Source organism: Stenella coeruleoalba (assembly GCF_951394435.1).
Source record: "Stenella coeruleoalba genome assembly, chromosome: 9".
Classification (NCBI taxonomy): Eukaryota; Metazoa; Chordata; class Mammalia; order Artiodactyla; family Delphinidae; genus Stenella; species Stenella coeruleoalba.
This window is the reverse complement of record NC_137155.1, coordinates 99,172,145-99,189,154: the sequence shown is the minus strand read 5'-3', so window position 1 is coordinate 99,189,154 and position 17,010 is coordinate 99,172,145. Positions and strand designations below refer to the sequence as shown.

Here is a 17,010-nt window from a genome sequence, read left to right as displayed (position 1 = left end):
GTAAGTGCTGCCCTTCTAAACGCAAACACCGAGAGAAGGGCCAGCAGGTGAGGGCCAGCAGGGACGAGCTCAGCTCAGAGCCTCCTGAGAACGGCTGCACGGGAAGCGGGCACTGAGATAGCGCTAACGTGGGTGACCAGAGCAAATGCTTAGGCGGCCTCAGCTGCTGCAGAGCTGCGGGGCAAGGAGAGTGTCGAGCAGGGACGGGAACTAGCGGGAAGGCAGTCACCACGGGGTACAGAGGAGGCCAGGCCAGTCGTGCAGGCTAAGGGAACTCGAGCCAGTGCTTTCAAACCATCTGCAAGGCGGCAAGACCAGACGAGGTGGGGACAGGCAGGCAGACAGACAGAATGGGAGGCAGGGCCGCGGCGGGCGGGGCGTGCAGTGGCGGGGGGCGGGGGGAGGCTGCCCGCACCTGGTTGATATGCACGGACGGGATGGAGGCAGCGGACACGGCCGAGTGGCTGGGAGAGTTGGGCAGTGACTTGCAGGGCCCGATGGCCAGCTGCTGCTTCTTCCGCAAGGCCACTACCTTCTGGGCCACTGCAGGGGACAGCACAGTCAATTACCCATGTGGGGAGGAGCGAGGAGCCCAGCTTAGAGCCGCCACCCCCCCACCCCACCCCACCCCACCCCCGCCTGCCTGACCCCCTCTGGGGGAGCGTCCCTGGCGCCGAGTTACCGTCCTGGAAGACGCGCTCCACGTTGAGTCCGTAGGTGGCGCACGTCTCGTAGTAGGTGCAGCGCTTCAAGTCTGTGGACAGCTTGCGGGCCCTGCTGTCGTCGATGACCCGCGGGTTCGCGGCACTGATGGCGTCTGTTGGAGACGGGAGAGTGGGGTCTGACTCAGCCTGCTGAGAAGCTGAGGCTGCTGGCCGGTGGGCCGTTCGGTCAGAGGGTGGCTGGGCAAAGAGCCCGGGCAGCGGACGACACGGAGCACGAGAATACGGGTGTCTGGGCCTCGTTCCAGCTCTGCCACCGACTCACTGAGTGGGAACGAGCCAGACACTCTGTTTATGCATCTCAAAATGTGGACACGACCACCACACGGATGGCAGGATCTTAGCTGGGGAAGACCCAGTGCGTACGGGGCAAAGAGGAGGCGCCCGCTCTAGGGCAACACGAAAGGGCTGGTCCAGCGCCAGGAGGACGGGGCAGCCAGGCTTTCTCGTGCCTGCCACCTGGGGGCCCAGAGCCCCCGCCTCACCCCTGCTGGCCCGCTCACCCTGCGTGCCCACCAGCACCATGGGCACCTCGCTGGCGTTGCGGAAGCTGCAGAGCCGCAGGAAGTAGTTGTACACCGTCTGGAAGCTGATTTCATCCTCCAGGCTGAACACAAACACCACCGCGTCCACCCAGGCAGCAAACTAGGGGGGACCGAGCACAATTACCACCCTCACCTGGGCACGGGCGAACTGCGTACCCCTCTCCCCACACGCAACCTTGCCCAGTCCCAACTGGGAACCTCAAGAAAGGGGCACCAAAGGCCAGGGCTGGGGGCAGGGGCATCACCTGGAGCTCAGGGGGGCCTCCTTCATCTCGGATCAGCAGCAGGTAACTCTGGCCATCCACCACAATCTCCTTCTTAAACCGACCCCCTAGGACAGAGTTCACGGTCAGGCCCAAAACCAGAAGAGCGAGCCCACGGGGGCCTAGCAGAAAAGAAGTCCACAGCTTCCAACAGAGAAGACGGGAGCGCTGAGACAGCCAAGGGCTGCAGCCCCCGCACAGACAACCGGAAGGAGGGACGGCGGCCATTAAGGCCGGCCCGTAACGCTCACCTTCTGGGGACTCCTCCTGGACATAGGTCCCCGTCAGATAGCGGTGCACCAGGGCCGACTTGCCACTAGACAGGTTCCCCACAATGCCCTGCGGGACAGGAAGGCGGGAGAGCTGCGGTCAGAGGGCAGGACGGAGGACACGGGGCAGGAAAGGCTGATACGTTAGCAAGGAGAGGGGCCAGTGCTGCGGATGGGTGAGCAAAGAGAAACAGGGAAGAGAGGGGTGACGGGAGAGACCAAGCCTAGAGACGGAGGGGACTGGAAGCGGGGGAAGCAACGCCGGCCCACCACTCCAGCCCGCACCCCCAGCCCCTGGGCTGCCTGGGCCTCCCATGGGCCTCACTCACCACTTTAAGCTCCGGCACCGAACGGCTCAGGGTCCACTCCTGGCTGTTCACAAAGGAGTCTGCGGGAGAGAAGGCCGCCTGTCAGGACTGGGGTGGGACACACACCTTTGCTATCCACCACCTGCTGCCTCTGACGCTGCCCCTTCACAGGCCAAGGCCAGAAAACAGCACTCACGCCCTGGTCTCCTGGGAAGCAGCAGGAACGTTTTGCGCAGCTGGGACAGAGCGATGCCAGCCCCCACTTCCACTGGCCTGGCCCCGATCCCTCCTCTTACTGCTACAGCAAGGTGCGTAGTTGCTACCTCGAGCCACGCTCGGCCTGCCGCCCCCCACCTGGTGAGAGGCCTCCAGTGGGTCTCAGCCAGACCCAAGCTGGGCGGCAAGGCTGCAGCTTCTGCTGCGAGTAGGAACAGCTCACCCTTGCAGGGTGCGGCCACCTACCGCATTCCTGGAGGCTGAAGAGGGAGGAGCCCTTACCTGGCCCTGTTCTGTGAGAGGCAGGTCCAATGGGGAGCGGCCCTCATCCCCAAGCTCCTCCTGGGCAGGAGGCCACCACCCTCTGTGTCCCAGAGACCCACCTCCGGGGCTCCTCCTCTCCAGTCCATCCTCAGCTCCTGCCGGGCTCCAGCCACGCAGAGCCCCCCTCTCCTTTATCCTCTAGGTTGTAATGGACATCCTGCGATCGGCTCCGGGCAGCTTGGGCCTGGGCCAGCCTCTCTGGCTGGGCTTGCTCCCCCTCCCCAGGCTGTCTCAAACAGTGCTTATGACGGTCGGGTCCACAAGCATTCCCCAAACTCATCTGCACAGGCAGCTAGAGGTGAGGGCTCGAGCCTCGCCTGGGAGCTAGAAATGCTGCTGTTCTAGGCTCCCACCCAGAGCCCGCTGGCTCCGAGTGCGTCTCCATCCCTCCCCTCCCGGGCCCCAACTCCTCAGGCACCCAAATTGATAAGGGGCCCTTCCGACCCGCTCTCATTCCACCACGCTAGGGCCACGGGCGGGAGGTCCTGCCCCGACCCACCTGGAAGGCCACCTCTGCCACAGACACCTTCTCCAGACCCACCGGCGACCCCAGAGCCTTGCCTGCCCGGCGCCGATCCCACTCGGCCAGCCCCGGCTAGCCCCCAGGCCCACAAGGCACAGGCCCGCTTCTCCCAGGTAGGTTTCCGGTTTGTTTCACACCCGCCCTCAACCCCGGACTCCAACTAGGGAGGCCACGCAGGCCGGGGCTCTCCCCCTTACCGCTTGGCGCGCCCAGAAGCCCAGGGGCCGCGGCCGCCCGGCGGCTCCACAGCGGCTCGGGGGGCGCGGGCGCGGGCGCGGGCTCCCTCCGGCGGAAGCGGCTGGTGAGCAGCCTCCAGAGGCCGGCGGCAGTGTGGGGCCGGCCCGGCTCTGGCGCGGTGCTCGGGGCCGCGGCGCCCAGCAGCAGGTCGCGGCGGCTGGAGAAGGCACCCAGAGAGCTGGCGTCGCCGTCGCTGCGGGTGCGCGCCCGGGGCAGCAGCCCCGACTCTGCGCGCCGGATCTCCTGGCCGCGGCGCAGACGGAAGCTGAAGCTCTTCCTCAGCGCCGACAGGCCGCGCCGGGGGCCCGGGGAGCTGCGCCCGCCGCCGCCGCGTAGCACCTGCCAGCGCTGGCTGCTCCACAGCGAGGCGCCCCGCAGGAAACCCGCGCTGCCCGCGCGGCCCAGCCCCGCGCCAGCGCCCTCGGCCTCGGCCGCCAGCTCCAGGCGGTTCACCTCCAGGAACGTCATGCTGGTGGGCCGCGGCGCCTGGGTCCGCCGGGGGCGGCTGCGCCGGGCCGGCGCGGGGCTGGGCGCGGGGCTGGGCGACGGGCTAGGCGCGGCCGAGCCGGGGCGTCCCGAGGACGCGGGCCGGGGAGCCGGCGGGAGGCCGTCGGGCGGGCCGCGGCGGCCGAGACGCGGGCGCAGGAGGCCGAGCAGCAGGCCGCGGACGCCAGCGGCCGGTGGCCCCGGGCCGCCCGAGCACACGCTCTGCGGCCGCGCCGGCTGCTCGCGCACGGCGCACAGGGCGGAGGCAGCGCGGCCGGCCGGGGCGCCGTGCAGGTCCAGCGAGTCGCAGACGCTGAGGGCGCGGCGGCAGGCGGCGGGCCGCTCCCGGCTGCGGCTGTCCCCTGGCGGCCAGCCCCGCTCCATGCTCAGGGCCCGCGGGCGAGGGCCAGGCCCATGGTGAGGGGCGCGGGGCTGGGCCCGGGCCGGGGCCGCGGCCGAGGCGCACTGACCTCCGGCCTCTGGGCACCTGGTGTCGGCCGACTGAGTCCCTCAACGCCTCCACCTCGCAGCCGGCAAGCCCAGACCTGGAGAGGCCGGGAGCCAGCCCAACACCGAGAGAGACGTGGCAAGCCTGGCCTGGAACACCCAGGAACGGCGGCCGCAGGGGAGCCAGCCTGCTGGGGCAGCCCCCGAGCCCTGAGAAAACAGGAAATTCCAGCCCAGGGCTCCTCCTCGGTTGGGGCAGGCAGGTGAGGAGATGTCATTAAGAGCAGGCCAAATAAGTAACAGTCCTCGGCACACCACACACTGAGTTCGGTTTTGGAGAGAAGCAGGCCATTTGCTCTTTCTCCAGGGAAGAACCAGAAGGCGACCCACCAGGGTGGGAGTCAGTGAAAGCCTAAATTATGAGTCAGGAGTTATGCCGACTTCGGGCCTCAGTCTCCTTATCTGGAAAGTAGGGAGCCTCTACGAGGCAATCCTGTCTTAGCTTGGGAAACTCGCAAATCCGAGTTGCTGTATGTTTTAGTCAGCTCTTCTGTTAATGACCGAGGCTGTCTTCTTCCCCGGAGATTATAAAATCATCTGTAGTAGGTTAAGTGTTGTCCTGCCCAAGGGCAGCAGAAAATCGAAAGAGAACCTCTGGACCTGGACCATACAGTTCTGGACGAGAGACTCACTTCTGAGCCCCTGAAGTCTCCAGCCTCCACCCGCTGGCTGGTTCTCACCTCCTGTCCAGAGGCTGTGCAGAGGTGAAGCTTCAGACTGCAGTACTGGTTGGAGCCTGACGCTCAGCACCGATGCCCTGTGAATTTCACGTGTGTGGGCTGCAGCAGACAGTCAGTAAATGCAGGGATGACTTCAGGACGGGGGCAGGGGGCAGGCAGTTGCCGTGCTGTGCTCTCCACTGCAGTGTATACATCAGTCCCCTCCAAGGCGCTGGAGATGAGCCAGTTTACCATAATCCACAAGGACCCCAAGCAGATCAGGAGAAACCAGTTGAGGCAGGTGGCAAGGATGAGTGGGGCTTGCCTTTCCTTTAAAGACGTGATACACCCCGGTTTCCTCCACCCCCAGTCCAACCCAACTCCCAACGTTCCTGTCCCTCTCAGCTTTAGAATTCCAGGGTCCTGGTCAGAAGCAAAGTACGAGATAAAAGTGGCACATTCCTGAGGGGGCTGGGGTGGGGGAATGCCTGAGAAAGGCAGGGCCTCTCCATCCTAGGTGCTCCTGGGGAACCCAGAGCTGGAAACTCCCAAGTCCTGGGCTGGATCTCCCAGGCCTGGAGAGGCCCCCGGGGCTGATTGCGTATTTTCCTGGGACTAGTTATTAACAACAACGAGGATGACTTCTTCCTCTCCGGGATGCACACCCCCACGTAAGAGTCGCTCCTGCACAAGAGCCTTTCCCAGGCTCCTTCAGGCGTGGAGACAGGAATGCAACCCAGGAATCCTGACTCACGTTCCCAAGTTTAAGTCTCCTACGCTGAACTTCCCTATCTTCGTATCTGTCTCTCTGTCCTCTCTCACACGTAGGGGATTACCCCTCCCCCAGAGAAGAAGCCTGCTCATTCCAAACCCTCCCCCCAAGCCAATGAAAATGCAAGCACAGGACAGCAGCTATCAGAGACAAGTGGGGACTGAGGGGGGACGGGGGACAAGGTGCCGAACAGGGGATGGGCTGCTTCAGAACCCAACTGGCTAGCCTCAGGGGGCGAGAAGCAGGCTGGGATAGGAGAGTAAAAGGCCCCCAGTTACACACACACACACACACACACACACACACACACACAGGCTACAGGACATGCAGCAGTGCCCAGTCCAGGAAGTGAAAAAACATGCCACATTCTCAGAGGACACACCAGCGCCTGACTCCCCTTGTACCTGCAGAATCGGTCCAGGCGAAATGCTCAGACTGGGTCAATCCCAAACCTGGGACAGCTTCCTCTTCCTCATGGGGCTGCCTCCTTCCTATTCCTGCTTCCTAGAAACCTTTCCTGACTCAGGGAAACTAGACAGAGAAGGGCACCTGCCTGCACATAAATGTCCCAGGACATCAGCCAAAGACCCCAGAAAGGAGATCGGTGCAGACACACACCTGTCTCCTTGTTGGTGTCACACACACACACACCCCCGCCCGGGTCAGGGACAAGGTCTCTGTGTTCCATCTGCAAGATTCTACTCCAGAGACATGTGACAAACAGCTTACTACTCAACACAGCCCAAAGGAAACTAGGACAATCCTAAAAAGCATCGGGCTGGGGCCACGTAAACCGTACAGAAATCCCATAAAACTAGCCCTAGTGTCATTTCTCTGACTCTTAAGGTCATCAGAAACACCAGGCTGAACCTGTCGTGTAGGGGCGAGACCCCACAGAAGCTTCTGGGGGAATTAAAGACGCACTCTCTCGCAATGCCTGCAGCGTGCATCCTGGGTGAGGATGGACACGCTTCCCTGGAGGCTGAGCGCACAGAGGCTGAGCACTGAGCACCCCCTTCTGTTCTGAGCGCAGGCAAATCAGAAGGAGAAGGGCAGTCTCTAGAGCTGGCTGAGCTGGACTGGCTGCTCGGACCTGAGAGAGGAGGGCGCCTGCGTGTGCAGCTGTGGCCTGGGGCAGCAGGGGTGCACCGCTGAACCCAGGGTGTCTAGGGAGAAAGAGAAAGACCCCTGCATAAAAAAGGCATGAGCTGTGAGGCACTGCACAGAAGCGGTGCACTGGTGGGGGGAAAAAGAAGGGCGGCCTCTGGCGCAGGAATCCCACAGAACCTTGTACCTAGTCTCCCTCAAATATTTGCTGGGTGATCCATTGATAAGTGTCGAGGCGCGCCCTGGTGAGGCCGCAGCAGCCGCAGAGAGCCTGTGGAGGTCCTTCTCAGAGCCCAGGAGGGGCTGGCTTTCTGCTGGAAGCCAAAGGCTGCGGCTTCCTCCCGCCGCCAGAGTGGTCCCAAGAGCCTCAGGGCCCTCCGACGCCGGTCGGCATCTTCTTGCCCACAAGGTGGCAGCAACACATCTTCCTGCAGCCAGGTGGCCTCCGGCTGTGCGGCGAGCAACGCGGTAAGGACCCCAGCAGTGGCCCGGCGGTGAGTGGCCACGCGGGTTGGCCAAGCCCTTCCATCACTGAGCTGAGGGAGGCGACGAGTGTCACACCCGGAGGATCGCAAGGCCCGCAGGTCTCTAGCAAGCTCTGTCCTCTCTGCAGGTCACCGGGTTGGGGATTAGGGAGTCCGCAGAGACCCTGGGCCGCCCCCGCCAACAACCCACCACTCACACGGGCGGCCTGCAGGACCGGCCTCCTTGCAAGTTTCAGGAGTTGTCCGCAGCCGTCACAACATTCGTCTAACACTCATCCCTCTGGGATATTTTTCTGGTGTGTTTAATGCTCCCCCGCTAGAACTCGGCAGGGCACGCAGGTGGTGTGCAATGATTCTGTGAATGAACGAGTGAATGAATGAATGAACGTGCATCTTTGCTGAGCATGAACTGTGCGCCCCACCTAGTGGTAGCTCACGAGCTCTAGAGCACAGGCTCAGTAGTTGTGGCGCACGGGCTTAGTTGCTCTGCGGCATGTGGGATCTTCCCGGACCAGGGCTCGAACCCACATCCCCTGCATTGGCAGGCGGATTCTTAACTACTGCGCCACCAGGGAAGCCCTCATCCGTCTTTAAAGGTTGTTCTCTACCTTCAAAACTGAGCAACGGTCCAGCCAAATCCCATGAGCTAAAAATCTGCCTCTTCCAGTCCAACAGGCTTTGAAAATGCCTTCAGTCCATATCAGCAGCATCAACAGGCTAATGAACGTTTGCTTCATCTTTCTTACAGAAGTCAAATAGTTTCATAAAGGGACGACAACACAGTATTCAAATAATTGTGCCGTTTCTGCTGTAAGACGGAGGAGCTGTGCCCCCATCTGGGAACCCCAGTACAGATGCACAAGCTCTGGGTCTCAGGGCAAGGGGGACTGAGGGTCAGTGTACACTACTAAGAATAAAGACAGGTAGTTTGAGAGTCTAACGGACAAAAGTTTAAAAGCATCTGAATTCCAGGTGGGTGAGGGATGGATTGGGAGTTTGGGATTAGCAGATGCACACTATTATATAGAACAGGTAAACAACGAGGTCCTACTGTAGAGCACAGGGAACTATATTCAATCTCCTGTGATAAACAATTGTAAAAGGAGGGACTTCCCTGGCGGTCCAGTGGTTAAGACTCCGCGCTTCCACTGCAGGGGGTGCGGGTTGAATCCTTGGTCGGGGAACTAAGATCCCACACGCTGCTCAGTGTGACCAAAATAATAATAATGTAAAAGAACATGCAAAAGAATATATGTACGTATGTAACTGAATCACCTTGCTGTACACCAGGAATCTACACAACATTGTAAATCAACTATACTTCAATAAAATAAAGTTTCAAATTAATAAAAGCATCTGATTTCCCATCATCAATTTTGAAAGTAGGGCCTACACTGAGGCCCAGGGCTCTGCCCCACTGGCAAGGCCAAGCCTGCCCATTGCCCCGAGCATCCAACACACGTGCCCAGACCCCGGGAGGCCTCTGGATGGGCTCCCCATCAAAGGAAGCCACAGACCTCTCAGGCCAGACCCAGGTTGACACCAGCAGGGCCTGGACGTGGAGGCTACCTCCCTCCCCGCCGCCAGCCCAGCGGGAGTCGTCGGTGAGCACTCAGCTCAGGCCCGCTGCCACCACGAGCCCTCCTGGACGTCCCGGCCTCCTCTCACTGTCCCCAGTTCACCTCGTGTCTTCTGTAGATGCTAACATCTAATCGGCTCTCACCTCATGGGGGCCTGAGCTCCTGGGCACAGAAAGGTCACAGATACCTGCCCCTGTGGCTCAGAGCCAGACTTGGCCAGTCCTGGGGGCGGCAGAGCCATTTTGGTGCCCTATACACCCAAGGCAGCAGCCACAGGGGACGGCACTGGTCACCCGATAATAATGGCCACTTCCTGAACATGAGAGGCTCTGCTCGGAGCACTTCACACACACAAAACCACTTAACCCCTCTGAGAAAGGTACTGGTCTTCTTTTTTAAAGAAATATTTATTTATTGGCCACGCCTCGCGGCATGCGGGATCTTAGTTCCCCAACCAGGGATCAAACCCGTGCCCCCTGAAGTGGACGCTTGGAGTCCTAACCACTGGACCGCCAGAGAAGTCCTGAAAGGTACTGTTTTGTTTGTTTGGTTGGTTGGTTTTTTGGGGGCTGCGTTGGGTCTTCATTGCTGCGCGTGGGCTTTCTCCAGTGGTGGCGAGCGGGGGCTTCTCTTCTTTGCGGTGCGCAGGCTTCTCATTGCTGCGGAGCACGGGCTCTAGGCGCGCGGGCTTCAGTAGTTGTGGTACGTGAGCTCAGTAGTTGTGGCGCACGAGCTTAGTTGCTCCGTGGCACGTGCGATCTTCCCGGACCAGGGCTCGAACCTGTGTCCCTTGCATTGGCAGGCGGATTCTTAACCACTGTGCCACCAGGGAAGCCTGAAAGGTACTGTTAATCTCCCCGTTTTACAGATGAGGACTCTGAGGCACAGCGGCCAAGTAACGTGCCTAAGGTGAGGGCTGGTAGGTGGCTGAAGCTGACCTTCCAACCTAGGCCACCTGTCTGGCCCCGAGCCCTGAGGCCTGCTGAGCCCTGGTACCCACATCGGGGCGGCCCAGCCTTGCCCTTCCCAGCAAGGGAACCTCCTTCCCAAAAGACTCCCCAAGGTTCCTCGTCACCCACCTTCCAAACAAACTCCTGCCCCCAAATCCCACTCTCCCAGCCCTGAATCAGTACGAGGGGCTGACACTGGTTCATGAGCCAGCCCTGCTAGGTACGCATGGCATTCACAAAGGAGAAGCCACCTCGACAGGCCAAAGGGGCGCTGTCTGGGGCTGAGGGGCCCTCGGCACACCTCACGTTCACGCCATTAGACAGAGCCCAGAGCAGCCAGCCCGGGCCCGAGGTCAGACCACCCTCCCGAAGCGAAGACACTTCCCTGGGCGACTGCCATCTTCCTGAGCCCTTCAGGTACCCAGCAACATGTGACAGTTAATTTCCTACTGTGAGACACACCTTTCCCACCTCCCCCCGCAGGGGGTCCCCTGCCCAGCGCTGCCTGGGCCACACAAGGACTGGAGTGGGGTGGGGACAACCCGATGAGGCCCCTGGGGGCACAGGGCTACCCCCGTCCCATGCAGCAGGTCCACCTGCACACTCTTCTGCTCAACACCAGCAAGCATTCCCAGTCCCACCAGCCCTCCCGCGTCACAGAGCGACTGGGAGTGGCAATCAGAGCTTTGGCGCCTGGCGGTTGGGTTTCAGACTTTCCTCTTTTTTTTTGAATGTAAAAAGGGTTTTATTTGGAATTCCCGGTGGTCCAGTGGCTAGGACTCCGCTCTTTCACTGCCGAGGGCCCGGGGGCCCGGGTTTGATCCCTGGTCAGGGAACTAAGATCCCGCAAGCCACGTGGCACAGCCAGAAAAAAAAAAGGTGGGGGAGGGTGCTTGTATTTGCAGGGGAGCAGGACTCTAGTGGCACAAGCCAAATGCCACGTCATCGTCTGACTCCTCGGCCTCCTCCCCCTTCTCATCTTTCTGCAGATCCTGGGGCAGTGGAGATGGCCACAGCCCCGGCAGCGGGAGCGCCGGCCAACATGCCAATACCCTGGGCAATGACGCCCTCAATTGTTCTTTCCGTTCAGCTCACAGATGACCTTGTTGAGCCGGTCATCGTCCGCCTCAGTGCCGCGCTGTCCAGGATCTTCTTGATGTCCTTGGCGCTGGGGGAGGTGCTGTCCCCGAGGGCGGCCGGCAGGTAGGAGGCGACGCAGCGCATCTCTGCGGCGGCGAGAGACCTTGCACGGGCGACCTCAGAGGCATCAGGGACCCAGGCTTTCCTCTTAATTCTACTCTCATCTGTCTTCAGCCTGAGGACTCACCACCCCACCGGCCCGTCAGCTCTCAGGCCTGGGCCCCCGGGCCACACCATCGCTGTGAAACGGCGTCAGGGAACCCTGGTGACCGCATGGGCGCTCAAGGGAGGCCACCCAGGAGGGAGCCCCGGAGGCCACGTGGCCGACTGCAGCCTCCCCACAGCCCTCGGCTGCGAGATGAGACGGGCGCAGAGGTCAAGGCCGTGTGCAGAGCTGCCGTGCTTCGAACTTACGCCACAGGCAGAGCCGACCAGGAGCCCCCAGCAGAACCCCTGCGCAGAGAGCAAGGGTCCCCGGCCCGTCAGCAACAACTGGGCAGTGGGGACGACACGCAGGGCAGAGGTGGAGAGGTCCCTGCAAACCATCTTCACAAACGCCCGTCCACAGCCTGTAGACCCCACGTGGGCGGGTCTTCTCCACCTCCCCTCCCGGCACCTTCACCTGTGCTCCTCTGTGCAACGGCCTCACTCAGCCCACCTCCTCCCCGAGGCCTCAGACCTCAGCCACCAGCCCTCGCCCCAACCTCGCCGAGCCCTGCACAGCTTGGCCGGGCAGCCGGGGAAGCCCACTGGCCATGGAGTCTGCAAGGAGCTACGGCCGAGCCGCAGGGGAAGCTGTGCTGGACCCCGGGAGAGGGGGAGGCAGGACACAGTTTGCAACAAGGTTCCTGGATTTAAAGGATAGAGAAGATCGATAGATTCACTGCATAAAAATAAGGTCCTGAATGATTTTTTAAAAAATTGTAAAAAAAAAAACCCACAAAAAAACCTAAGAGAAATATAACTAAAGGGAAATCAACACGTGGACAAAAATGGGACTATGCTGATGGGTTAATATCACTAATACATGCAAAGCACACAGATGTCGCTAAAAAAAATAAATAAAATCTTGACAAAGTAAAGAAAGTACAAACAGCCAATTCACGTGGAAATCACTCGCTCTCACTTGGGACTCAAAGAAACAGAAATTAGAAATGAAGTTCCAGGGCTCTCCTGGTGGCGCAGTGGTTAAGAATCCGCCTGCCAATGCAGGGGACATGGGTTCGAGCCCTGGTCCAGGAAGATCCCACATGCCGCAGAGCAACTAAGCCCGTGCGCCGGAACGACTGAGCCTGTGCTCTAGAGCCTTCGAGCCACAACTACTGAAGCCTGTGCCCTCTAGAGCCCACATGCCACAACTACTGAGCCCACGTGCTGCAACTATTGAAGCCCACGCGCCTAGAGCCCGTGCTCCGCAACAAGAGAAGCCACCGCAATAAGAAGCCCATGCACTGCAATGAAGAATAGCCCCCGCTCGCCACAACTAGGAATGAAGACCCAACGCAGCCAAAAATAAAAAAAAATAAAATAAAATAAAAATGAAGTTCCACTTCTCACCTACCAAAGCCTTAACATGACTTTTGTGTCCGTGAGGCCCAGTGCTGGCAAGCGTGCATGTGCCCAACCCCCCTCCCCAGCAGCTCAGCCCTTTGCCCCTCGTACTAAATTAGCCACAGGGACTCCAACAGAGACCGTCTGACATGGACACAAAGGTTTAGGCCCAAAGAAGTCCAGCTTCCAAAAAAGTGAAATCAACCAGAGTGTCCACCAATACGGAAACAAGGGAGTAAGCGACAGTGTCTCCAGATGGTGGGACATCATGCAGCCACTTAAAACAACATCTGCAGGGGCTTCCCTGGCCGTCCAGTGGTGAAGCCTCCACCTCCCACTGCAGGGGGCACGGGTTCCATCCCCGGTCGGGGAACTAAGATCCCACATGCTGCACAGCACAGCCATAAATGAACAAATAAATAAGTAAATAATAAAATAACATCTGTAGAGACTTTTTTACCCAGCACAGCAGCAATACTTGTGATCATTTTTTTTAAAAAGCAAGATACAAAACTGTACGTAACATGGACCCAGGTAAATAAACGCAGGGAAAAAGGAACATATCAAAAAAATAAATAAATTAATTAAATAAATAAATAAAAAAGGAAAAAGGAACATATCAAAATGAGGACAGAGGCCAACGTGGCGGTTAGGACCTGCAGTGATTTTTTTCTGCCTCTATTTTTCTGCAAAATGTACATTTCACCCTGTTTCCTAAAATGTTTATAGAGGATACACTACAAAGAAAACAGAAGAAACAGAAGAGTGTTTCACCTAGGGATGAGGGCTGGGTGAGGGAAGAAATGGCGCGCCAGAAAAACGCGTGGGTTTGCGCTCTCCCGGCTGAATCCGGGCCCCCAAAGGCCCCCGAGCCTCCACACCTGCAGCGGCTCTGGGTCACCACACAGCCTGACTGGGGTTCACAACAGCTTTCCAACTCCAGCTCTGCGCGGGACACAAAAGAAGAAAGTGGGCTGGGACTCGTCTAATAAACACGCACTTTGCCCTTCTTTTTAGAATTATATTTGACAGTATAAAAGCACATTCACAACATGCTGGGAAAGCTGCTTTTGATCCTCTGCCCCCTTCCCTTTCCTTCACATGGAAGCTTCCAGAATGAGTGTCCCCTCCCGTCCCCAAAGCCCCAATGCTAGGACTTGGACTTAGCGTTTCACCACAATGCCTGGCCTGGGAGCAAGGAGCCGCTGCTAACACAATACGCTGGCAGGCCTCCCCAATCCCTGGGTACAGGCCTCACTCATCCGTCATCCAGCCGTTGCCCTACTGAGGGCCATTCAAGCTGCTTCCTTTTTTGTCTTTAAACCTCTACAAGCAAGGCTGTAATCAACACCTGTGTACCTATGTGTTTTCTTTCTTTTTCTTTTTTCATAAATTTATTTATTTTTGGCTGCGTTGGGTCTTTGTTGCTACGCGTGGGCTTCTCATTGTGGTGGCTTCTCTTGTTGCGGAGCACGGGCTCTAGGCGCGTGGGCTTCAGTAGTTGTGGCTCTCGGACCCTAGAGCGCAGGCTCAGTAGTTGTGGCGCATGGGCTTAGCTGCTCCGCGGCATATGGGATCTTCCCGGACCAGGGCTCGAACCCGTGTCCCCTGCATTGGCAGGCGGATTCTTAACCACTGCGCCACCAGGGAAGTCCCACCTATGTGTTTTCTTTCCACGGGTTACATGCCCCAAAGTAGAAAAGTTGGGTTCAAAGAAAAATATGAATTTTTCATGTTCATGGATAATGCCTGATTACTTTTCCAAATAGGAGGCAGCAATTCACTGCCCCCCCATTCCCCCACCAGCAACATATGGGAACACCCACTGCGCCACTCTCACCAGCATCGAGTCATCAGCTCACTTTCTGCTACTGAACGAGGAACCCAGTACCTTGCTCTTCAGATCTGTGTTTCCCTGATGACTCTGAGGCTAAGCATCTTTTCATGGTCATCAACAATTTCCATTTCCTCTTCTCTGAATTGTCTGCCTGGTCCTATTCTTTGTCCACTTGTCTTTGGGTTTTTTTGTTTTGTTTTGTTTTTTGCTTGCACCGGGTCTTAGTTGCGGCACACGGACTTCTTAGTTGCAGCATGCTAACTCTTCGTTGCGGCATGCATGCGGGATCTAGTTCCCCGACATCGAACCCAGGCCCTCTGCATTGGGAGCATGGAGTCTTACCCACTGGACCATCAGGGAAGTCCCTGTCTTTGGGGTTTTAAAAACCTTTTTCTTAACAGTTTAGAGGAATTCTTTGATAATAGGCATCTTAACCATTTATCTGGCATATGTACATGGCAAGCAAATTCTCCTACTCTATTCTACAAAAGTGTAATTAAATCTGTTAATTTTATAATTGATTATAACATCTGAACAATAAGAACCACAACAAAAATCCATGAAACAAGAGTGTTCCTAAAAAAAGGCAAAGGGGGTGGGGGCGGCCTTCTTGACAGAAGAGTACCAGCTAAGACTTGCGGAAGGAATGTCCAGATGAGAAAATCACCACGTGGCAGCCCCAACAGAACAGATTCAGGCACGATCACTGAGGCACTGAAAACCACGGACTGAAAGTTGTGGGGAGCAGTTTCCTTCCAAGGCGCAAAAGTCTCACCCTACAGATTACTGATGAATTACAAAGGGGGAGGCAATGGGCCTTCAGGATTAGGACATCTGGTAATTATGTCCTTAACATCACTAACAGCAGGGCCTGATGTGACACAATAGGAGGTATTCCTGTCAAAAGGGTTTAACCTGGATCTCATCAAGCCCCTGAGCTCGCTTCAGGTCATAGGCAGCAGGCGGGATACAGGCACAAGTTAAATAACACCAAGCAGCCTCAGCGCCCGAATCAGAGCGCAACCTTCTACAGGAAAACTGCCCCCAGACGCTTCAACAGTCTGTGTGATAAACCGGTCAGAATGGCCGTCATTAAAAAGTCTACAGGGCTTCCCTGGTGGCATAGTGGTTGAGAATCCACCTGCCAACGCAGGGGACACGGGTTCGAGCCCTGGTCCGGGAGGATCCCACGTGCTGCGGAGCAACTAAGCCCGTGCGCCACAACTACTGAGCCCGTGCTCTAGAGCCGGTGAGCCACAACTACCGAGCCCACGTGCCACAACTACTGAAGCCCACGCGCCTAGAGCCCGTGCTCCCCCACAAGAGAAGCCACCGCAATGAGAAGCTCGCGCACCGCAACAAAAAGTAGGCCCCGCTCGCTGCAACTAGAGAAAGCCTGCGTGCAGCACCAAAGACCCAACACAGCCAAAAATAAATAAATAAATAAATTTATATTAAAAAAGAGAAGTCTACAAATAATAAATGCTGGAGAGGGTGTTGAGAAAAGGGAACCCTCCTACACCGTTGGTGGGAATGTAAGTTGGTGCAGCCACTATGGAAGACAGTATGGAGGTTCCTTAAAAAACTACAGATAGGGCTACCATGTGACCCAGCAATCCCACTACTGGGCATGTACCCTGAGAAAACCATAATTCGAAAAGATACACGCACCCCTATGTTCACAGCAGCACTATTCACAATAGCCAAGACATGGAAGCAACCTAAGTGTCCATCAACAGATGAATGGATAAAGATGTGGTATATATATACAATGGGATACTACTCAGCCATAAAAAAGAATGCTGGGGCGAAGTGAGAGTAGCATTGACAGATATACACGACCAAATGTAAAAGAGCTAGAGGGAAGCAGCTGCACAGCACAGGGAGACCAGCTCGGTGCTCTGCGATGACCTAGAGGGGTGGGATAGGGAGGGTGGGAGGGAGGCTCAAGAGGGAGGGGATATGGGGATATATGTATGCATATGGCTAATTCACTTTGTTGTACAGCAGAAACTAACACAGCATTGTGAAGCAATTATACTCCAATAAAGATGTACTAAAAAAAAAAAAAAAAGAGGGGCTTCCCTGGTGGCGCAGTAGTTAAGAATCTGCCTGACATTGCAGGGGACACTGGTTCGAGCCCTGGTCCAGGAAGATCCCACATGCCACGGAGCAACTAAGCCCGTGCGCCACAGCTGCTGAGCCCATGTGCCACAAGTACTAGAGCCCACGCGCCTAGAGCCCGTGCTCCGCAACAAGAGAAGCCACCGCAATGAGAAGCCCACACACCGCAACGAAGAGCAGCCCCCGCTCACCACAACTAGAGAAAGCCTGCGTGCAGCAACGAAGACCCAACACAGCCAAAAATAAATAAAATAAAATAAAATAATTTATATAAAAAAAGGAATAAAATAATGCCATCGGCAGCAACATGGATGGACCTAGAGATGATCATACTAAGTGAAGTAAGTCAGAAAGAGAAGACAAATGCCATATGATATCACTTATATGTGGAATCTAAAACATGAC

General features: G+C 57.4%; 1 protein-coding gene across 8 annotated transcripts in view; it reads right to left on the bottom strand.

The window, feature by feature from the left end:
* Positions 1–17,010, bottom strand: part of AGAP3 (ArfGAP with GTPase domain, ankyrin repeat and PH domain 3) — a 56,717-nt gene that overhangs the window by 25,041 nt on the left and 14,666 nt on the right. For 3 of the 8 annotated variants that reach the window (XM_079931236.1, XM_079931233.1, XM_079931232.1), the window contains exons 2-7: positions 2,129–2,187; positions 1,782–1,869; positions 1,513–1,598; positions 1,226–1,367; positions 683–817; positions 416–543 (exon numbers count right to left, since the gene is read on the bottom strand). In XM_079931236.1, coding sequence (XP_079787362.1) covers positions 416–543; positions 683–817; positions 1,226–1,367; positions 1,513–1,598; positions 1,782–1,869; positions 2,129–2,187 — 638 coding nt within the window. Of the gene's footprint in view, positions 1–415; positions 544–682; positions 818–1,225; positions 1,368–1,512; positions 1,599–1,781; positions 1,870–2,128; positions 2,188–2,303; positions 2,378–3,367; positions 4,382–17,010 lie in introns of those variants that run through there. The other 5 variants (XM_079931229.1, XM_079931230.1, XM_079931235.1 and 2 more) reach the window with 4 other exon arrangements.